Here is a 24226-nt window from a genome sequence, read left to right as displayed (position 1 = left end):
AGCTGCATTGACGATCTAACTGGGCAGCAGCTCATGCATAAGAAATACTTTGACTATGATGCGTGCATTTATTCCTGTATACCAAACCAAGCCTGTTGCTGGAGAACAGGGACCTTAAGCCAGTTTTATAGTTGCACACAAACTAGTATAATTGCTACAAAGACAGCAATTGTTCTTTACACTGTGTTTTCAGTCATTTTCTTTTGGTTTTACAAGAGAAAAAAGTTTTGAGGGACAACACTGACTGGTTGCTTTTGGCATATGCATGTTTAAATAACCTTCTGCAGCTGACAAAGCAGTGCAGAGCAGCCTCCTTGAGCTTTCTTGTGGGAAGCATCTGGGGCTGTCTCCTTTTCAGATGAACGTCCCAGCTGAGGCACATTTTGTAGTCGACAAAAAGTACCTGGTCAAAAATTAATAAACGAAAAAAAATAAATAGAAACTAGTGCCAAATCTTGTAAAAATGCACGTGTTGAAGTGCATTTGACGCAGTTAAGGAAAGTGTATTTGTAGCAGTTGGTAAGCTAAAAATATCTAATTCTTCCAAGTTGTGACAATGTGACATAGTGTTTGGACTGTCATCATGGCTGACTTGTTTGGCTGCAACTCATAATGAAGAGCACATAAAGGCCAGAGCCAGGGCACGTGAATATTTCAAATCAGGTTTTCTATTTAGCAACCCTGTCCTCGGTTCATGTCACAAGGCGGTGATTCAGCCTGTACCCGGTTCACAAACAACATATAAAAAAGGTTTCACAGGAGCTATTCTGAGCGTTGCTTCTTGAATGGAGCCTTCCTGAAGATGAGGTGCCACAGTTCCTCCAGGCCTCTGTTTCTGGAATGATTCAGGCTCACAGGATACGGCTTGTCACCTTGTGGCCACAATGACACACCATTGAAACCCGGCAGTGATTAGCAGGAATACATTAATCAGGCTGTGTGGGCTTTGACATGAGTCACGACAAGTGAGATCACTTCCTTTCATTCTCTTGAAAATAGGCTTCGAGCAACTGCGCTCCACTAGAACGCAGAGAAGAAGTACGGGGGAAAAGAAATAAAAGTAAAAATTCACTGCAAAAGATTTTCTGCCATGAAAACCTTTCAATTCAATTCAGTTTTATTTATATCGCGCCAAATTACAACAAATGTCATCTCAAGGCACTTAAATAATACAGTCCAATTCAAGCCAATTGGAGTTCAATTCATTGTAATCATAATTCAATGAAATCAAATTAATTAATTTAAAAATAATCCAATACAGATCCAATTCAAAAACAATATCCTAGCTAAGGAAACCACCGGATTGCACCGAAACTTGTCTTCAGTCCAATATCCCGTCCTGAGCGTGCCTGAGGCGACTGGAGAAAGGAACGACTCCCTTTGAAAAGGAAGAAACCTCTGGCAGAACCAGACTCAGGAAGGGTGGCCATCAGCCTCCACCAGCTGGGGTTTGAGAGGACAGAAAAGAGGGGACAACAAACACTGTAACACCATTCAAATGATATCTGTTGGAACAGGGAAACACAAGTTAATGACCACAATAATGTCACATGTACATAATATCATTTGAGAAATTAAACAGGGGAAAAAGAGAGCAAAGTGAGGAAAGGTGTGACAGATGAGCTCCCCCAGCAGTCTGGGCCTATAGCAGCTTAACTATGGGATGTTTTAGGATCACCAGAGCCATTTCTAACTATAAGCTTTATCAAAAAGGAAAGTTTTAAGCCTGGTCTTAAAAGTGGAAAGGGTGTCTGCTTCCCAGACATTTACTGGCAGCTTATTCCACAAGAGAAGGACCTGATAACTGAAGGCTCTGCCATCTCCCATTCTACTTTTAAAAACTCTGGGAGTAATAGTTTGGGAGTGATGGGCTCTGTTAGGAAAATATCTTACAATGAGATCTTTAAGATATGATGGAGCTCAGTCATTTAGAGCTTTATATGTGAGGAGAAGAATCTTAAATTCTATTCTGAACTTAACTGGGAGCTAATGAAGAGAAGCTAAAACTGGAGAAATATGATCTCTCCTGTTGGTTCTCATCAGAACCTTTCCCAGTGGGAAAAAATTTAAGGACTATCTTTCAAAAAAATCTAAAAGTATGGGCCTATTTAGTTTCCTGCCTCCCCTGTCAGTTTGCCGGTTCTTTGTTGTATGTTGTTTGCCTTCTATACCAAGACTCTTGATCCATGTTCCACGTCGATATTGCCAAAGTTAAGTATTTATTTATTTATGCCATGTTGAGTCCTTTGTTTATTTTGCCACGTTTTGTTTTTTGAATCCGGCTTTGCCGCGCCTTTTATTTGCACTTTGTTTCTTTGTTAATAAACCAAGCCTTATTTTTTGAAAAGTCCGCATCCGTGTCCTCCCTCCTCACCTAACTTGACAAATTTTTACGAAGATCTGAAAGTTTTAGTAACTTTAGAGGGTGATGGTTTGTTTGATCAGACTCTGGAATGTTCAACTTTGACCTGACACCTGTGCAAATCTGACCTTCATTAAAAAAAAGTCATCTGAAGAAAAAACCCTTTCTGTTTTCTCACTCCAAAATTCAACATCAGCTCGCAGATGAGGACCCAAACAAACCCGATGTGTTCCAGAAACAAGGGTTTGGAGCTGTAGATTCATACCAGTGATTCTGGAGACAAAACATCACTTTGTCTTTTAAAAAAAAGCTGATGGTGGAGAGATGATAACCTTTAATAACAAGCTTTTGATCCTAAGCACCCTTCCAAATCTAATATGAAGAACCACAAGAGGTATAAGCTGAAGTCATCATAATGTAAGCTGCGCTCAGGCTGAGCAACTCATGTTTAAGCCTCCAGGTAGCAGGTCAGGGAGTTCAGGGACACACCCCAGTAGGCTAATGCTCTGTGATTTCAGATGGGCTGAGCAATTTTATCGTTACTGCGATATGTATATGGATATTTCGTTTCCCGAAAAAAAGTATCGATTTTTCAGCCACGAGTATTGATTTTTTTACTTATTTATTCATTTTTTAAATTAAATTTTTTATTTTTTTAAAGCAAACTTTATTGAAAAGTCAGACGTTACAATTAGTGAAAACACAGAACATTAAGGTAATACAATACAATGCCAGGGGGTCACATTATACAAAATAGTGATAAATTAGTTCATAAAAATGTTATATAAAGTGCATAGCTCTCACGTTTGTGACATGTTCGTTTGTTTCTGTTTGTCTGGCTGTGTTGTCCTTCTGGTTCAAAGGTTGGACCACCAGTCCAATCAGCGACGATTCATGTCAAATCACACTGTCCCTTTTTTTCCCACAGAAAATGATGTAAGTGTATCGAATCGTATCGTTGGCTGAATATCGTGTATCGTATCGTATCGTGAGATTAGTGTATCGCTACAGCCCTAGTACAGACATCGCAGACATAGAATGACACAATGTGGGTGGGTGTAAGCTATTAGCGGTCTATGCGCTGTAAGATTTAACAGGAAGATGAATGGAGTGTCCTATCTGCAACTATTAGCCTGAATTTGATCTTATTTAGATTCAGGTCAACAGTCAGAATATTGCTGTGGATGTCCACAAAGGGACAGTCCCTTGACTAAAACATCTGGGAATAGGCCACAAAACAGCAGTGCAAGCAAAACATATCAAGAACCTCACAAAACCTGAAGCTCTTCTAGAGTAAATTGAAAGAAACTTAAAAGTGAAAGACTCCTAGCAACCAAAGCCTATAAGGGTTTACAAGCTGCTCGGTGCCCAAAATCCAGCTTAAGGGCCTTTTCCTTTTCTGTTACTTGTAAACTTTAAAGAGTTTAAACGAGGTAATATTGCAGGAAATACTACATATCTGTGTAATTCTTAGCTTTATGCCTATCGGAAATCTTATGTATTTACTGTAGTAGAAATTTTGAGAAGGTTTGGCAAAACTTCCATATGGCATTGTGCGGCAGAATCAGTTAAAGAACCATCCAGAGAGTTCCCAAGAGAATCATTTTATAATGTTCAATAGTTCTGTGCAATAGGCAGAGATATTAGAAGTAGGATTATTTTCCAGGTTAGTTCTGCTTGGAACCAAAAAAAAAGCCTCAGCTGTTTATTTCAGAGGTTTAGGGTCTCTTGGTCTTCGTCTGCTTGACATCCCTGAAAATCCTTGAAAATCCCTGCTTTGTTTCCCATGAAACCCTGATCCTCTGTAAGTAGCCTATAACTGCTGGGGCCCAAACTACCCCACACAGCTTGATTATTACTAGCACACTGTCATTGGGGAGTGACTCCCCAATGACACATAGACCATTACAGTGAATTACCAAAATACAAAATGAGTGCCATTAAGAAAGAAACAGCCTTGCGCATCTGAAAATAAAAGAGGAGAAAAAAGGAAAACGCCACAAAGCCCAACAGCGCATCGTCTCAAAAATAGCAGAGTCCCCTTACGGCTGTGAATCAAACTTCACAGACGCCACAGACAAGACGCCCCTCTAATAAAAATTCCCTTTTGTTTTCACTCTTAGAACTCAAGTTTGCAATTAGAAAACAGGCTTTTGTCCAACTTTTGTTCGGCAGTATGTGAAAGTTCTGTGTCGACTCGTAAGTAAGCCTATAGGTGCATTCACTGTAGCTATGTTCGAGATCCCAACAAGAAAAAACATGTTTTGGGTTTCACAACTGAGATAGGGGTGAGAGAAGTGAGTACTGCGAGGCTGACATAGAATTTTCATACCTTTTTAAAGATTTTTTGCACTGCAAGAACAGGTTTTTGATGCCCTTTATTGATTGATTGAAAATAAAAGACTTTAGATTACCCCACTGACATGCAGCTGAGCTCTGGTGCACCCCACTTCTATCAGTTGTCCTTGAGATGCCTTTGCAGCTTCTTGTCTCATCTTCTTCTGTTCGCCTGAATTCTATGATATAATGAGAAAAGGTACATGCCTGTCTATTTACAGTCTCACAGTTGATGGTGTGAGTCAGAGTGAAAACCAAGCCATGAAGTTAAAAGAAATTCTCAGCAGATCAGCAAGACAGGTGTTAGGGCACACATTTTCAGCAAAAAATATTAAAGTTTCTGCTGTATTTGAAATGCCCAAAAGCACAAGCAGCCTCCCTCTTTCTTAAAATGATGTTTGGAAACGCCAACAAAATTTCTACATGTGGCTTGCATGGCCAAAAGGAGTCATGGATAACAAGGGGCCTTGGTCAGACATGTAACCAACGAGCCAACGGTCACAATAAATAAGATTCAGAGTTTTTTGAGAAGAAGAGAAGACTACAGAGCACAGACTGTTAGATTGCTGTTACAGTAATCAGATGGTGGCCATTCCTCACTAAAAGGAAAACGACAGCGTGCTGGGAGTTTGCTAAAAGACACCAGACGAACTCTTGGTTTATCTCATGAAAGAAAGACTGGAGTATTTGGCCAGAATTCCCACCGCTACTATCCCAACACATTCAAACATGGTGATGGCAGCATCGTTATGTGGGAATATTCTTTTGTAGCATTGACTGAGAGACTAGTCAGCATACAGAGAAAGATGGATATAAATTATATAGATATAACCAACCACGTATTGACAGAGAGCCTCGACAGAGAGATCTGAAACTAAGGGCGCCTTCACACCTGTTTGGTCCACTTTAAACCGACCAGAGTTTGTTTACTCAGATAGTCTGCATCATTTGAGCTCATCTGGTGCAGACCAAACAAGCAAACTGTGGTCCACCTGAAAATGTGGGTGACGTGGGTGCGTTTTGCTTACAATGGGAAATGCAGACTATCGAGCGAACTAAAGAGAGGAAGCAGGCTAACTCGCTGCCTCGCCTGCTGCTCATGGTGGCCAGCTTCTTGTGAAAAAGCAATTAGGTTGGAACACCAAAGTAAGACCAGAAACCCCATGACTGCGTACATTTGGTGTTGCTCCATTGTTTGTTTTTGTTGTGAACAAGCCGGCTGAAGGGGATAGATTTCTGTTTTCGGTCCTGGCCAATGGTCAACGACGAGTTGAGTTTTCATCTTCCTCAAGCTTTTCTCCTTCCTGGTCAGTGGTGTCGTAACTGTGTGATGTTGTCCAGGCAGTTTGGTCCGCTTTCAAAAGTGCGGTGTGAAAGTGAACCAAACCAAATGAAGGTGTGAAAGTTTTCGGCATCCCCCGCCCAACCGAACCGAGTCCCCCAGACCATCTTGGTGTGAAAGCACTCTGAGGCGAAGGAGAAAGCCATTTCAGTGATCCAAAGTATGCTGCTAAGAAATGATTAGAGTGGGATCAAGTAGAAAATGTGCAAGTTCTGACATTTCCAACATGTTCAAATCAAAGATTTCTTCTGAGAGCATGAGAAACTCCCAGAAGAAAGGAGTTCCAGGCTTATAGGATTATTTCCCGGAAGACTTGGAAGTGACCATTGCTGCCAAGTGTTTTAACCAATTTAAGGCTAGGGCTACACGAAAACGAAACGAGGGTTTTTTTGAAAACGGGTACGAAAATTATTGCGACCACACGTGTCCTCATGGAAACGATGAAAACGATGCAGTACACACGAAACACCTCTAGGTGCGTTGTAAGCCACCCCCACCAGTTACACCAGAACAATAGAAGAAGCAATGCGCATGCGTGTACGCCCCTACTTCTACCAGCGCGAAGCTCACGTTGTTCCTTCAACAACGCCGCTGTAGTTAGCAGTGTCTGCAGCAGTGCTACTATCAATGTTGTGGGGTCCATGATGATCGCTGTCTGTCCTTGTTGTGTTGTCTTCTTCTTCCGGATTTTGAATGGAAGCCGCTTTTTGTTCTGGTCATTGACGTATGTGCATGTGTATACGTCACTGCGTTAACCATGTGGCTGTGACGCAGATGTAAACAAATCCGTTTTTGCTGTAACAATGGAAACGAAACGACGCGGTTCTCAAATCTTCCCACTCTGGAACCCATTCTCAAAAACTATCGTTTTGGGGTAGTGGGAACGCCGGCTCCGTGTGGCCGCGACAGCCAAACGATAAGAAAAAGTATCGTTTACAGTGAAAAACGTTTTCGTGTAGCCGTAGCCTAAGAATCTGAAACTTGTAATCTAAGTGTGAATGGGATATTTCCCTTTTTTAATGATAAACGCACCCCAAAAACCTGTTTTTGCTTGGCCACTCGTTTAATGACCCAGAAGATTGTCATTAAATTGTGACACGAAAACTCACAAACAAAGCTCATGTTCATGTGAAGTATTGCCAAATTTAATTGAGCAAAGTGAGAGGAGGGTTGACGATGGCAGCATCCGATCACACTGTCTGGAGCAGGAAGCAAATTGGTCATGCAAAGCTAGCCCCTCTTCAACAAACCAATTAACTGTTTATGGGCTTCAGTGGAGCAGAGAAAAGTTAATTTATTGTTATCATTAGAAGACCGTTCTGTTTGGGTCCATATGTGTAAAAGTCGAGCTGCGGTTACAGGCTCTGCAGATCTGAGAGAACCCAGCACAGCTGTGGCAGAATAAAGTTTCAGCGGCTCACAAGAAATGTCAATGATTGATATCCATGCATTCTGACAGTTTTGAGAAGTTTTATGAAAATCTAAGGATTTTTCATACTCTTTACACCATGTTAAGAAATATGGATTGGGCTCGGAGGCTGCTCTGGTTAAAAAGACCAGCGTGATCTAAATCCAGTACTTTAGTAAATTGGATATTTAAACACAATTGACATTTTCACTGCTTAACAACAAAGGGGGAGACAATTTAAAAACCTGACATTTGATACTAAACTGAATGGGAATACAGACAAAGACAATGAGAATATTGTATGTACAGGATTTATGTGTCAATCTGTTATTTCATCAGCCGCAAAGTCTTAGAGAGCAGCAACATTAAAGGGATAGTTCGCCTCTTTTGACATGAAGCTGTATGACATCCCATATTAGCAATATAATTTATTAACATTGACTTACCCCCCGCTGCGTCCTGTGAGCCGAGTTCCAGCCTCGTTTTGGCGTTGACGAAGGTAGTCCGGCAAAATCGTTCATCCAAAAAAAGTCAGACCTCACAATCGCTTGGCGCTATTTTCTCTCCCTTTATATCAATGCGTACAGTGATACGAAGGTAGAGAGAAAATGTGCCAAGCGATTGTGAGGTCTGACTTTTTCTGTTGAACGATTTTGTGTTGCAAATGTATTACTCTTTTGAATGCATATTGTTTTGAAAAGCAAACTAGCCGGACTACCTTCATCAACGCCAAAACGAGGCTGGAACTCGGCTCACAGGACGCAGCGGGGGGTAAGTCAATGTTCATAAGTGATATTGCTAAAATGGGATGTCATACAGCTTCATGTCAAAAGAGGCGAACTATCCCTTTAAGATGAAAAAGAGCGTTTGACAGATTTCTACTATTGACATGCCTTCTGGACATCACTGCTGGATGTTCTATTGTTGCTCTGCTGGATTTAGTTGAACTAAATAGATTTTAACTGTAATTGTTTCTTAGTTCCAGTGAAAGGAACTCTGAATGCTTCAGCATACCAAGAGATTTTGGACAATTTCATGCTCCCAACTTTGTGGAAACAGTTTGGAGATGGCCCCTTCCTGTTCCAACATGACTGCGCACCAGTGCACAAAGCAAGGTCCATAAAGACATGGATGAGCGAGTTTTGTTTGGTGTGGCTAGAACTCGCCTGGCCCGCACAGAGTCCTGACCTCGACCCGATAGAACACCTTCAGGATGAATTAGAGCGGAGACTGCGAGCCAGGCCTTCTCGTCCAATATCAGTGTCTGACCTCACAGATGCGTTGTGCATTAGAAAAGGTTGAGAGACACAGCGATATGTGAAAAAAAAAAAACAAACAAAACAAACATTCCTCAACTTCATAAAATGATTTTCACGCACAACTGAGGTGCTTTTTTTTTTTTTTACCAGATGGAATTGATTGATTGAGGCCAGATGGAGGCGGGCAGATGCGTATCAATTATGAGGTAGCAAATGTGTTTTGTGAATGAATGTCAGCTGTTTCTGTTTCTAGAGGGGAAAAAAATCTCCAAAACTCACTGATATTAAAGAATTATCACAACACACTCAGTTTAAAAAAATACCAAAAAAAACTGTTCAGAACTTTTCCGTCATAAATGGACAAGCTCGGGAATGTGTCAAAAATGCAATACACTGAAGATTTTCTTGTACTCCTGCATCCACACATTACATGTATTAGGTGGCATTTTTACAGTGCTCGACAAAGGCAAATTACATCAAAATGGAGACACTGAAGTTATGTGGACTCATGTAATGCTCATCACCCCCAAAGCCATCATCATACATGCACCGGACTCCTGAAATCTTCTGGTCTGAATGTAAATGTCTGCAACACACGCTTTGATCTTCTTCCAGAGATTTTCTGCCCAAATGTCCAAATCATTCACGGGTGACACACTTAATAAGCGATGCAGCAAATGTTCTGGAGAATTTACTGCCGCTCTGCGAGAAGACGAGTGTGCATGCATGTAAAACTAACCGCTTAATTCTCATTTGTAATTCTAATTCCAATTGAATGTTATGTTCTGATACATGCGGTACTGAGATTTTTGTATCATGTGCCGCCTCCTTTGCGGTCTGGACCGACGCCCCCCCCCTCCTCACATTATGTGAACAGCAAGTGTGGGTGTTCATATGTGAAAACAGCCTAACAAAGATTTCAGCCAGTCTTCTCAGAGTTGAAAAGCTGTTTCTTCATTTCATTTCAAGGTTGCTTCAAAAACATTATAGAAATCAGTCAAAGTTATACAAGTATTGCGTTAGATGTAGAATTGTGTGAATTTTTGCGTGAACAAATACCTATTTATTCCCTTTTCATTTCATTAATTGTAAGAAAGAAATGCTTGTCACAGCGTGACACGCTGCAACATGACATTAACTGTCATTGCTTCGTTCCAGCTCCTTTAATCAGTGACAATCCATGCAAATAGAAATATGAATCTTCAAGTGTGACACTACTGCTCTGGCAACACTATAAGGACACAGATAACCCACTTTGCTTTTATTACACCTCTCTCAGACTCTTTGATGTGTCTTTTCATTGCTTTTGGGCAGCCTAATCAGCTAAATAACTTCCATTTGCAAATGTTTACCCGTTCACGGGAGCAAAGCGCCGTAACACCAGGGACGCCGAGTGAAGATCCCATTGTTTTTTATTAGGAAATCATTATTCTCTACCTATCTGCCTCTCTGCCCAGCGCATAGGCTGATTAGCAAGACGGAGCAGGATAGGTAATGACGATAACACTAAACTCAATAGCTCTTTTATAGGCAACGGTGCTTTATGACGCTTGCACTAATTGCTGGTGTGATTAGTGAGGTGTCCGTGCCCTCTTTGGTTGCTCAGTCTGTCCTGTGAGCTGAGCTCTGGCAGACTGGAGCTTTGGGGAAGTGTGGGTGTGCGGCAGATCGTTGTAGGGGGAGGACACAGGGGCATAATCGACTTCCCACTTTTTCTGCCCCTGTCAGCCATTTCCTGTGTACTGCAATAAAGCCAGATTAACTTAGAAACAATCAAAGGTTTTTTTTCACTCCTTAATCTCTTGGCGATAAAGTAATCTATTTCTAACTGTTCGAGAAGAACAAGAAAGGCCAAATAAGAAAATTTTCAAAGTATACTGACGACATACCCTGATTTTTTTATCATCTGAAGTTCCCGAGGGTGTACAAAAAAACATCAGGTTCCTTTCTGCCTTTGAGTGCGCCTTCTGCCCTTCTCTGATGGAAATGTATGCTTGTGCTTTTTGAATAAAAGTGAATATATTCACACATATACTGGCACATATATTGCCATGAAAATACAACAAGGTAAAGCATTCAGCTTCTGAATGCTTCATGTGTGTTTACCATTAAGTCTGACCTCCATACTTGTTCGTTTTTATCGTCGCTTGGTCATTGTTGATGTGGCTGAGTAGAGTCAGACATGGCAGCACTCTCAGTGCAGATACCACTTCATGCTAAAGACTTTGCATGTGTGAATATGAGTTTGCATACTTAGCTACGTGACCTTTAGCTCGACTCCCTTTGCAGATTTATTCAAACTCAGTCCCTGTGGTTTTCTGCATATATCTCACTGCAGTCTTACATAAGACCAATTTCAATATAATAAGCTCTTCATTCACTGCAACAGTTAAACTTGTCCGAGCAACATTCCGAAATGCAATCACTGGAATAGATCAAATTGCAACAAAATGCATGTGAACATGAAAAATGAACTTGAACAGCTCTCTGACTGCAGCCAAAGCGGCATTTACTCACCTACTGTTGCTCATGAGGTGAAGACAAAACATGATGACCAGTTCTGACACGCTGCACAATGCAGGTCAAAGGTAATTACAGCACCTATGATACTGTATCTACATTAGAGCCATGGGAAAAAGATACCAACTAAGAATGTGTGCCAGACTTGAATAAGCAAGTAAAGAATGAAGTGAAACAAGATCTTTTCCTGTGCTATGAAGGAACAAAATGCTGTCATCACCTTGTATTTGTATTGAATATCTCTAATTATTTGGTTATCATTTGCCACAGAGTTTTAATAAAAGGAACCTTTCACTACACCTAGTGAATGTGAGGCCTATGTTTACTGTCCTTTTCATTCTTTTTATTTGTCACCCTCTAGGCAAATTATTTCTTTAGCTGCTTAAAGCAGCTCCAGAGAATTGTGTTAACCTTATAATGATGTTCTTCTGACTCATTTTCAAGGACACTGATCTTTTTTTTTTTTGCGCATTCCAAAGCCTGAAACAGCCCTGGAGTGTCGGGGGGGCTGAGATTCTGTAGTTCACTTCTTTGTCTTCCAGCCCAGCACCGTAACAGTTTCCTCCACGGTGCCACGTCCAGCACCAGCATCGAGATAAACAACTCATTTTGAAGAGTCGTAGTAAAACTGATTAAAAAAGAAAAGACGCTTTCATCATAACAAACGAGACCCGACACATTGCTGTTAGGATAAGTGAGGAAAAAAGAGATCAAGTGTACAAGCAAGACTCAAAACAAGAACAAACATCAGATTAGCTTTTACTGCCGGAGAGAGCTTAGAGAAAATAAGCAGGACGACTGATGGATGCTGGGTTAGCTTTGTAGTTGCTGTTGCTAAGTAATACCTGATTAGTTCTCCTGTTGTTGTGTTGCAGTTGCGTGACCTGGCTCTGTTGGAAAAGTAAAAATAAATAATAATATATATAATAAAAAAAAAGACACGGCCGTGAACATTTCTCCCTTTACTCTGGGTAGCCTGTGAATCAGATGGGATTGAAGCTGTGGCTGATTCCTTTCATACAACTTAAAACATGTTTATGTACTCCACACATTTACTTTAGTGTTTTGCATGATGACTCATGGAAATACGCAACATTGCTATAGTTCCTCATTGTTAATTCCTTTATCAGAGGTTGAAACGCAAGTTCTTACCTTATCGTTACCATCCCAGCATCACAAATGAAGCCTCAGTCAGCCACCTCAGTCCAGTTTGCAACTTTTCCAAATGTGCCCTTCTAACCTGGAACACATGGGACTATAACGAATAGAATGCAAAAAATGTTGCATATGGATCGACCCCGTAACGTTTCCCTACCTTGTCGCTTGACGTTTTTTGTGGCTTTCGGGGGTGTCTCTGTCGCCCTCTTCAGCATGACAACAGATTCACATGTATGTACAGGGCTTGGACAGAGATTTGAACAACAGTGGGTTATAGGCCACAACTGAAGCGGGAACCAAATGTTCCTAACTTTCTGTGTTAGATGTTTGCTGTTGAGTTGGAGGCACACAGTCACTTTTCTAGAAGGTGATAGTTGAAGCACAAAAACTGGATCGATGAGAGAGGCGACTCTAAACCACAGCGGTAAAGCCTAAAGTTACTAAACTGGGCAAACGAGCATGTAGTTGCGAATCATAAACAGCATTGACGAAACTGAACTTCACAGCTTATTTTTAATGTCTCCCGGGAGAAGCGCACATTTCCTACAGTTGTTAGCAAATGGACATGTTGATATCCAAGAACCTGTCGTTCATCACTGAGTCAGCAGCAACTTGTTTAGTCACAGCATGGGCCAAATAAGCACGAACCTGATGATCTTCAGTTTGACTTCATTCAGATGTATTACTGGTTATGGTTTAGGATCACAGAGCACACATGAGCATGGGAGTTACTAAACCCTTACATGCAGACAAATAACAAAAATAAGGAAAACCTTTTGGACTTAGCTAATAGTCTGATCTAACCCCAGCTAGATTTCTGTAAGTGGCTACTATAGAAAATAAAAGCGTGCTGATACAAACCGGCCTGTGTGTCACTGTCTCCTCGCCATTTGGTAATGTTATATTCCCCGGCATTTTGGGACAACACAGGTGAAAATGTGTACGATACACAAGTTATGGCGTGTGCATTAAAGCAGAACCAACAAGCACACACAAATAAAACAAAGAATTACATGTCAAGTCCTGCAAAACGTTTTTGGTGCAGCAGGCTTAGAGATTCCAGTCCATCTCACAGTTCAGGCATATGTTTTTCAGCCTTATATAATTGCACAACTGTGCGCGTTTAGTGCAAAGCTGAGTCACATTTAATGAATGATTTGAAATACTCTCCTCACCTAGGTTTGTGCTCCGAATAGAAAGCCACACATGCAACATCTTCAGTAAATAATAACAGTGACATTTCAAAGCCTATAAAATCAATGAAAATGTCTATTCCACATAGTGCAAATGGCTGATGGTGAATCCGTTTCTGCATACAGAAGCATGGGCAGATTCAGACCTCACGCTCTTCGGTATAAACATGAACGAAGATGCACTTGGTTTGATTCATACTAATTCATACGGACTCCAGCACGGACTGAAAACCTCTGTATCCATATCTGCACTCACCGCTGAAACGTAGCATCTGAAAGGACAAGTGCTCTGATTTACCTGGGACTGACAATTTCTGATCCTTGTTCGATCCTTAGAACAGATCAGATTCCGTCCATTGTCTACCTGTGTTACATCCAGATTTCTCTCTTCTACACTGCAGCTTTCTCAGTGTTTGTCAGCTGACGTTTAGTTCATTTTCTCATCCATCCATAACAAGTAGCATATCTGTTACTAATCATTTATGCTGCAGCAATATAATCTCCATTCCAGGACTAATAAAAACATTATTGAGTTGATCTGAGCTCAGTTGATCTGACTCGTCTCCTGTTGTTGAAAGCCACTACTATGAATGGATGGGTCTGCGCTCGTCAGATCAGAGCTTTGTGAACGTAGAGTTCGTGCATTCACACAATGTTTGTTTTATTTTTTTTTTACTTAATGTAGCCTACTATTTTTCTTTCTTTTTTAATTTTTTTTTTCAACAGAAAATGATTTGTTTAAATCCAAAAATCAGTTTAGTTGAAAATCAAGTTAATGACATAATATTAATGGATTTTACCCTATCTAGTTGTTTTAATAGTTATCATACGCATTTTCTGTCCTACTGCTAGTACATTTTCTATTTATTTATTTTTGTTTTTATCTCTGGTGAGATAAACTCATGATATTGAGCATCCTCCATGTTTGTGTCATCAAAGTAATTCCTGTCAGGCTTGGCTTGAAAAGAGATCCAGGTTTTCCCTCCGTCCTCTGTCTCCCTCTTTGTCTTTGATGTGTCAGTCTAGTCGGGCCAGAGTCGGGCAGGCAGCCATGTCCATCAGCTCCATTCATCAAGCGTGTGGACCGGGTGGCAGAGAAAGGATGACGGGCAGCAGAGAAGGGGCAGATGTTTGGCAGGAACTGATATGTGTTCACGTCCATGAGGGATGTCATTATGTGGCGGACGGAGAAACATGTAGCTGATTAGCGCCTTATTAAGTCAAGGACACAGGCTGGCAGTAACACACACCGCTGCCATTCTGGCTTGTGGTGCTGGTCGCTGACAACGTGAGTGTCACGAGTGTCTCTAACAGATAGGGCTCTCATTCTAATTAACTGCCTCCCTTAAGCTCCCTTTGATACACCATAAAGCTTTACAATCAAAGCTACTTTTGGCCATTTTAAGAATAGCCTCCCTGTGTCTGCCTAAAGGAGAGAACTTGGAGATGTATAAGGTTTGTGGAGTTATCTCCCTCAGAGCCCATGCTGTGTTGTGGCAAGTAAATAAAACAGCAACTACCTGAGGGCATGTAAGGAATTGAGGATAGTGGAGAGCGCAGTGGACAGAGGACTTTAGTTCTGAGCCAGGACAATGGCTAAATTGGAAATGCTGAGAATCCCATCTGAACGCCATGTACTCTCCTTTAGCTGGATCTCTTGAGCTGTCTACCATTCCCTCTAAACAATAAGCCTTGCCATGTGATGGAGAAAAATCTATATGTACTCCGCTTCAATTTGCCCTTTTCTGGAATTTTCCTGTGTTTCCTCCTTCTGCATTTCATGTTTTTTGAGTGGCTGAAGCAATACACAAGCTCAGGTTAATGGGAGCATGGAAAACTACAGGCAGTGGTGGACCCCTTAATGGACCTCAGGATGGTTTCAATCGAATGAGAAATTTCACCGACGATACCTTGTTCTTTTATCAGGAATACAGCAGTCCTCGGAACAGTGGTGCTGAAAGGTGTTTGTGTGCACAAGAGAAAATGACAGCCAAACTAACTTTAGATACTTATCTCATCACAATTTATCTTATTCGTGTTTCTTTTTATTTGTTGCCTGTTGCTTTCTATTATTCCTAATGAGCTGCAACATCAAGTCAGGGACACAAGCGTTCACAAAATAAAAGAGGTTTTGAGTCCCGAGCCAAACGGATGCATTCAATTTGCGTGCGATTTGGTCCTCTCAGAGATCCGAGTGTCTCACATATCCGTCAAAAGACCAAAATAAAACACCTGCAACAATCTCGCTCGCTTCATCATTTTGTTTAGATGTCTTCTTAAGAAGATTAGTAAAGTGATCTATTGATGTTTGCTTTATAGATTTTTGTCATCCTCAGCCCTGAAACTACAAGCTCTGTCAATTCTAAGGTTTTAAGCATGTAAGGATGTAAGGATCTACATTTAAGGATGTAAAGAGTAGTATGTTACTTACAAGGTCTTAAAATGAGGTGCAACCTGACATGAACAACATTTGAAATAACATACAGCGTCAGTGTTTATTTAACACGATCTAAGCCAAAATGTAGAAGCCGTGTGTGAAAACCTAAGCACACTCCATGATTCAGCAGCTCGTAGATCTACTTTCAGCAGCGATAACTTTAACTTGTCATTTTCTCTATGAAGTTATCAGTCTCTCACATCATTGTGGAGGACATTTGGCCTGCTCCTCTTTCCAGGTTTGCTTCAGTTCATTGGGGTTTGCAAACATTTGTTTATGCATAGCTCTCCCTTCCTACGGGCTCACCACCCGTGGGAGGGGCCATGGGGGTCGGGTGCAATGTGAGCTGGGCGGCAGCCGAAGGCGGGGACCTTGGCGGTCTGATCCTCGGCTACTGAAGCTGGCTCTTGGGACGTGGAATGTCACCTCTCTGCTGGGGAAGGAGCCTGAGCTGGTGCGCGAGGCTGAGCGGTTCCGGCTAGATATAGTCGGACTCACCTTGACGCATGGCTTGGGCTCCGGAACCAGCCTCCTCGAGGGGGGTTGGACTCTCTTCCACTCTGGAGTTGCCCGCGGTGAGAGGCGTAGAGCAGGTGTGGGCATACTTATCGCCCCCCGGCTGTGCGCCTGTACATTGGGGTTCACCCCGGTAGACGAGAGGGTAGCCTCCCTCCGCCTTAGGGTGGGGGGACGGGTCCTGACTGTTGTTTGTGCTTATGCACCGAACGGCAGTTCAGAGTACCCACCCTTTTTGGAGTCCCTGGAGGAGGCACTAGAGAGTGCTCCTCCGGGAGACTCCCTCGTCCTGCTGGGGGACTTCAATGCTCACGTGGGCAATGACAGTGAGACCTGGAGGGGCGTGATTGGGAGGAACGGCCCCCCCGATCTGAATCAGAGTGGTGTTTTGTTGTTGGACTTCTGTGCTCGTCTCGGATTGTCCATAACGAACACCATGTTCAGGCATAAGGGTGTCCATATGTGCACTTGGCACCAGGACACCCTAGGCCGCAGCTCGATGATCGACTTTGTAGTCGTATCATCGGACTTGCGGCCGTATGTCCTGGACACTCGGGTGAAGAGAGGGGCGGAGCTGTCAACTGATCACCACCTGGTGGTGAGTTGGCTCCGCTGGTGGGGGAGGAAGCCGGTCAGACCTGGCAGGCCCAAACGTATTGTGAGGGTCTGCTGGGAACGGTTGGCGGAATCCCCTGTAAGGAGGAGTTTCAACTCCCACCTCCGGCAGAGCTTCAACCATGTCCCGGGGGAGGTGGGGGACATTGAGCCCGAATGGGCCATGTTCCATGCCTCCATTGTTGAGGCGGCCGACCGGAGCTGTGGCCGCAAGGTGGTCGGTGCCTGTCGTGGCGGCAATCCCCGAACCCGCTGGTGGACCCCAGTGGTGAGGGAGGCCGTCAAGCTCAAGAAGGAGTCCTATCGGGCCTTTTTGGCCAGTGGGACTCTGGAAGCAGCTGATGGGTACCGACGCAGCCTCGGCGGTTGCGGAGGCAAAAACTCGGGCTTGGGAGGAGTTCAGGGAGGCCATGGAGAACGATTTCCGGACGGCCTCGAGGAGATTCTGGTCCACCATCCGGCGGCTCAGGGGGGGAAGCGGTGCACCGTCAACACTGTGTATGGTGAGGGCGGGGCTCTGCTGACTTCAACTAGGGACATCGTGAGTCGGTGGGGGGAATACTTCGAGGGCCTCCTCAATCCTACCGACACGCCTTCCGATGAGGAAGCAGAGTTGGGGAGCTCGGACGTGGGACCTCCCATTTCTAGGGCTGAGGTTGCCGAGGTGGTCAAAAAACTCCTCGGTGGCAAGGCCCCGGGGGTGGATGAGGTCCGTCCTGAGTTCCTCAAGGCTCTGGATGTTGTGGGGCTGTCTTGGTTGACACGCCTCTGCAGCATCGCGTGGACATCGGGGGCAGTGCCTCTGGACTGGCAGATCGGGGTGGTGGTCCCCCTCTTTAAAAAGGGGGACCGGAGGGTGTGTTCCAACTATAGGGGGATCACACTCCTCAGCCTCCCTGGTAAGGTCTTTTCGGGGGTACTGGAGAGGAGGATCCGCCGGATAGTCGAATCTCGGATTCAGGAGGTGCAGTGTGGTTTTCGTCCTGGCCGTGGAACAGTGGACCAGCTCTATACCCTCCGCAGGATCCTGGAGGGAGCATGGGAGTTCGCCCAACCGGTCTACATGTGTTTTGTGGACTTGGAGAAGGCGTTCAACCGTGTCCCTCGGGGACTCTTGTGGGGGGTGCTCCGGGAGTATGGAGTGCCGGACTCCTTGATAGGGGCTGTTCGGTTCCTGTATGACCGGTGTCAGAGTTTGGTCCGCATTGCCGGCAGTAAGTCGGACATGTTTCCTGTGAGGGTTGGACTCCGTCAGGGCTGCCCTTTGTCACCGATTCTGTTCATAATTTTTATGGACAGAATTTCTAGGCGCAGCCAGGGCGTTGAGGGGGTCCGGTTTGGCGACCTCAGAATCGGGTCTCTACTTTTTGCGGACGATTTGGTTCTGTTGGCGTCGTCAGGCCGTGACCTTCAGCTCTCACTGGAGCGGTTCGCAGCCGAGTGTGAAGCGGCTGGGATGACCATCAGCACCTCCAAATCTGAGACCATGGTCTTCGGCCGGAAAAGGGTGGAATGCTCTCTTCGGGTTGGGAATGAGATCCTTCCCCAAGTGGAGGAGTTCAAGTATCTCGGGGTCTTGTTCACGAGTGAGGGACGAATGGAACAGGAGATTGACAGACGGATTGGTGCGGCGTCTGCAGTGATGCGGGCTCTGCACCGGCCCGTCGTGGTGAAGAAGGAGCTGAGCCAGAAGGCGATTTACCGGTCAATCTATGTTCCTACCCTCACCTATGGTCACGAGCTGTGGGTAGTGACCGAAAGAACGAGATCGCGAATACAAGCGGCCGAAATGAGTTTCCTCCGCAGGGTGTCTGGGCTCTCCCTTAGAGATAGGGTGAGAAGCTCGGTCATCCGGGAGGGGCTCGGAGTAGAACTGCTGCTCCTCCGCATCGAGAGGAGTCAGATGAGGTGGCTCGGGCATCTGGTGAGAATGCCTCCTGGACGCCTCCCCGGTGAGGTGTTCCGGGCCCGTCCCACTGGGAGAAGGCCCCGGGGAAGACCCAGGACACGTTGGAGAGACTATGTCTCTCGGCTGGTCTGGGAACGCCTCGGGGTCCCCCCAGAAGAGCTGGAGGAAGTGGCCGGGGACAGGGACGTCTGGGTCTCTTTGCTCAAGCTGCTGCCCCCGCAACCCGATCCCCGGACCAGCGGAAGATAATGGATGGATGGATAGCTCTCTTATGATCCCACCACAGCTTTTAGATCAGGTTGAGGTCTGGACCACTGCAACACCTTGATTCTTTTTTTGTGTTTGTTTAGCAGAGCTTTAGTTGTCAGACAGATGGCCTCACATTTGACTCTAGAATACTTTGGTATACAGAGGAGTTCCTTACAGTCGATTCAATGACTGCAATGTGTTCAGGTCCTGTGGCTGCAAAACAAGCCCAAATCATCAGCCCTCCACCACTGGGCTTCACAGCTGGTATTAGAGTTATGCGCAAATATGCTAAAATAGTCTCCTGCCTCATGTGTTGCTGTGCATTATTATTATACCACAAATCTCCACTTTGGTCTGGTCTGTCCATGGGACATTGTGCAAGAAGTTTTGTGCTTTGTTTAGATACAATTCTACAAACCTAAGGTGTGCTGCCATGATGTTTTTATAGGAACTACGTGTTCTCCTGGCGACCCTTCCAAACAAACCATACTTGTTCAGTGTTTTTCTAGCTGTGCTGCTATAAACTTTAACATTTAACATGCTAACTGAAGCTTGTAGAGTTTGAGATGTAGCTCTTTCTGAGCTTTACGCGGCCTGGCCTTGGGGTGAAGTCACTGCGATGGAAAGATTGGTAGCTGATTCAGTTTTTAGTACTTTGAAATATTTCTTCTCTCTGTAGAATGATAGACTCCAAATTGTTTGAAAAATGGCTTTATAACCCTTCCCAGATTTATGGGCAGCAACGATCGCTTCTATAAGAACATTATCACTTACTTCTTTGTGGGTTTTTTTCAGTTTAATTTTTACCGCAGCTGGAAATCTCTCGGGAACTTATTGCCAGGTGTGATCATGATTATCATCTTGCACCCTCTAACTTCAGAGCTCCTTTTACTAAAGCCTTCATCATTAGTATGCATGCTTTTTAAAGCTGATTAAAACCTTTTTCTAGTCCCTGGCTCTTTCTTGGGGCTCAGACCTCCCCTGGGTGTCATGGTCAGCATGGGCATGGTGCAAAATCAAAGTAATAAGCAAACTATGTTGAGTTTCATAAGGCACAAAAACTTACTTAATATCAACTTTTTCGAACGAGTGCAGTAAATCCCTGCATAACGGGGGCACAATTAAATGAAAAAAGGTTTTCCATTTTCAGGTGAAGTAATCAAATGCAGCGCTTTGCTCTGTACCCTCCCTTTGATGCGGGAATCAGAAAACTCCCCTTCAGCTTCGCTGTTCTGGACAACAACACCTTTAATGCCTTTCCAGTGTTGGATGAGACTCAGCGTAAGAACAATGTGTCAAAAGTCAACTTGTGGTGTGTTCTCAGGGCTTATTCAGAAGCACGGATATACAAATTTCTCTGCAAAGCATCCAAAGTATGCTACAGAGGAGTGGATTATGGATGGATTACATTGAAAGAGTCACTGACTAAAAGCTCAGAATCCCAGTGACACCACTCGCTGCATTTTATCAGAAATCAGTGCAGGTGATACTGAAGACTCAGGGAAATAGCTTTAAAATGCCCAGTTCTCGCATCCACATTTCTCTGTGATGATGGTGTTTCATTACTGGCATACCAAAAAAAAAAAAAAAGTTGGTTAAACAGCTCCGCAGCAAAAGATCGAGCTCTGTTCATAACATACTATTCAAAGTGAGTGAGTCAGATGTTTTCAGAACCACCATTGGTCAGCTTTGGTGAAGGGCCAGCTCTACAACATAAAGTCCACAGTCACTGTCAACCAAATACATGACAAACACATGTGAATCCAAAAATCCAAGGACAGATGTAATCATTGTTATCATGTGCAGTGATTTACAAACCAAAAAACATTTAGGGGGTTTTATTTCTCAAAGAAAGTTCACAATCATTCATTTCATTAATGTAAAACTGTTGTCATCTACAGGCTCGAATGCCCAAGGTGTGTAAAGTATCTTTTAAAATAGACAGGACTAAAAGATGTTCATGAGATCAAGGTTGTGGCCTGCCTCTCGCTGAGTGGTAGCAGGGATGGTCTCCACCACCCTGTGACCCTGAATAGGATGAAATATGGGCATGTGTAATTACAATGGCATTTACAGTTCTTGGTTTTTGAATTTCAAAAGGGTACTAATGTTCGAAGCTTCCCCTCATTCGAACGGATGTTCACATCTTCAAAGACAAAGTGACAGCCCGTGCTGTTTTCCGGTTTTCCGCACTTTGCCGCAGAAATGTTCCCACGTTCCTCTGTCTGTTACTTCGCAGAATGTCACCATGACTGATAGAAATTTGCAGCCAAAACTTCGGCTTATATAACTGTAGTTGATCATAACCCAAATCTTTCTTGAAAGAGATTTAAAGAGGTCGGATTTAAACAGAGCTTCTCCCAATGTGCAGCCAAACCCCCCTCTGCTTTGCCAACCTGTCATTTGCATTAAAAATAACAAGCCGGTATGAAGGCAGACGTGCCTTGTAGTGATTTCCGTCTCCTGCGTGCCGACTAGTTGCTCTCGGTTATCTCTGCTTTTTTGGCTGGCAGTGGGAGCTGACAAGCCCTTGTGTCAGGTCCAGTTTAGCACTTGAAGGCAAGACGTGTCAGAATCGCAGCCCCCTCTCCCTCCAGGCTGCCTCGCTCCCAAGGTGAGTCATGCCGCATCACAACTCCTATAGAGACATAACCCATCACATGGTGCTGGTGGACGGCCAGTAGTTAATAACCCTGTCGCGATTTGTCAGGGAAATTCTCAGCTGCTGAAGAGAGCAATCACTTAGAGCAAGGTTAGAGTCTTTATGGGTTGGAGGGGAGGCGGAAGCTCAAATGTAAATCTGCTCGGTCACAATATGTCGAAGCCTTGCCACAAAGTGAGTGAATACAGTCTTAGACTGACATTGACAGTTTGCAGCAGAAGCGGCAGTTCTAATACAAGCAAAGGATTCGGCTGGAAGAATATTTTCCAGAATATTTAGGCCTAAAGTTGAGATATGGTGGGTTTGCACTGGTGTCACAAAGACAAATTACAAATTCCCGCTTAAGTCAGTGACTGTGTGTTTGCTTGTCCTCTCTCTAGAAGGAGTTCCTGGCAGCTACGACTGAGAAGGACATCTTTGCCCATCTGGGTCTCGAGTACATAGAGCCTTGGCAGAGAAATGCGTAGGCCTCTGCTCCTCCCTGGATGGATGGTACCCTGCGCGTACATCAGTGATTATCCCATCTGCTGGCTGTTCTGAAGCTTTGCTGTGATTCACTTTCAAACAGCTTTTCATTTCCAGCTCGTTTTTTTTCCCCCCTTGTGTTGTTGTTGCCAATATCATTGTTGTTGCTGTTGCTCTCTGGATTACATGCTGATTTGTGATTCATAATTCATCTTATTTGCTATTGTCCGCCAGCAAATAAACAGTCTTCGCTGCCATTTGTGGCCTGCCTGTCTCTGAGCGCTGCAATCACGGGCAGGACAAAAAGACAAATTAGTTGACGTAGGAATCGCCCGGAGTGCCTGCGAGATGCAGGAGAGAAGGAGCCTGAAAGGAACACAGCAGTAAGGGGGGGGGGACCACTGAGAGAAAAGGAGGGTGAGGGCGAAAACAGGAAACGATGAGAGAAGTGAGGGGGAAGGGAGCTTTTTGTCAAGCAAAATGTTGTAATCACCCTCCTCCTGGCAGGAAAGTGCTCAGTGTGAAGCTGAGCCAGGTCTCCGGGGAAGGCAAAGGCGGGTAATGAGCATCAGATAGAGGAGTGCTCGGCGTCGCCATTTAGCCTCTGTTTAAGCCTACGTCCACTGGAGATCTTTTAACTGGCATCCTGAAAATCTGAGGATCCACAGTCTCTGCTCATCGTCCCACAATGAATCCACCTCCTCGGATAGTCGACTGAAATGGAAGATAATCAGCTGCTCCGGGAAATCATGAAGAATTCAGACAAAGAGGAAAAAACGAGTCCTCTAACCTCACGAGTCGGTCCTGGCATTCAAAACAACTCTGGCTCCAGTGCTTCGATGTTCTTATTGTTCTGACTTTGCTTATGTTTTATGCATGACGGTTGTTTATTGAGATTTGTGTCCCGCTTTTGAGGACAGTGATCCACTAATAAAGAAACGTTGTTGATCCCCGTGGGCACTGTGAGCGAGTCTGAGTTCTTCATCGAGCAATGGCGAGATAAGCCATGCTGTCCACACCCCAACCCACTTTCCCATGATGCTCAGCCCTGACTTTATCCCATGGTGCCTCAACAACAGCCGAGACAGATTAGAGTCAAGCATTCTAGTGAATCACCCTATTTAAAGATCTTTAACTAGAACAGTCCGGCACTTCGAGGACTTGACCCAGGCCTTCTTCTCTACAGTTCCTTTCATCTTTCCCCCTCTTGCTCTCTTTTTTCTTCTTCCTTCTTGCAGTGCTGCAATTTCTACCTCACCGGCGCAAAATCGAACTTTAAAGCTTCCGAGTTGTATCATTCACCAGTTGGACCCTCACCCTTTCACTTTTAAAAAGGGAAAAGGATCTCTTTCTTTTCCCCACATCTCCAGAGAAAAATCGAATGGAGCTGACCTGAATGAATATGCATTTTTCCGGCACTCAATTTCAAATTCACACTTTGCTGTTTTTCATCTTCGAAAGCTAAAATAAAAACATACCGCAGGAAATAAAATATTTAAATGACGCCTGGGAACACGTTGTGCTCCCAAGTTCTGCCGCTCTGTATGCTACATTGTGACATACGCTGTGTGGCCAAAGAAAAAAGTCACCACCTGGATTCAGCTAAGCAAATAGATAAGAGCCTCCCACTGGAAAAGTACGGCAGTGATTAATGTGTTTCAAATGCTAATAGGTTATGTAACACTTACTTATGCGGTGAGGAGCTTCTCATTCATCTTTACTACCATGTCAGAAGATGCACATCCAGTGGTCATGAAGAAGATGTTATTCTGTTTCAGAAGGGTCAAATTATTG

The 24226-nt window shown here is 44.0% G+C and overlaps 1 protein-coding gene and 1 long non-coding RNA gene across 2 annotated transcripts in view; one reads left to right on the top strand and one right to left on the bottom strand.

Annotated features, from left to right (window-relative positions):
- The window catches only part of dntt (deoxynucleotidyltransferase, terminal), a 119283-nt gene extending 96442 nt beyond the window's left edge, over positions 1–22841 (top strand). Inside the window, exon 11 of the mRNA XM_075482906.1 lies at positions 22348–22841. Coding sequence (XP_075339021.1) covers positions 22348–22434 — 87 coding nt within the window. The 3' untranslated portion in view covers positions 22435–22841. The remainder of the gene's footprint in view (positions 1–22347) is intronic.
- Positions 1068–12263, bottom strand: LOC142389725 (uncharacterized). Its single transcript, XR_012770411.1, has 3 exons — positions 12074–12263; positions 4777–4878; positions 1068–1443 (listed from the first exon to the last, which is right to left on the bottom strand). It is a non-coding gene; the product is annotated as an uncharacterized LOC142389725 (long non-coding RNA).
- Positions 22842–24226: the final 1385 nt, after the last annotated feature.

This window comes from Odontesthes bonariensis, chromosome 2 (genome assembly GCF_027942865.1).
Source record: "Odontesthes bonariensis isolate fOdoBon6 chromosome 2, fOdoBon6.hap1, whole genome shotgun sequence".
In the NCBI taxonomy this organism is placed as follows: Eukaryota; Metazoa; Chordata; class Actinopteri; order Atheriniformes; family Atherinopsidae; genus Odontesthes; species Odontesthes bonariensis.
This window is presented reverse-complemented; position numbering and strand designations above follow the sequence as displayed.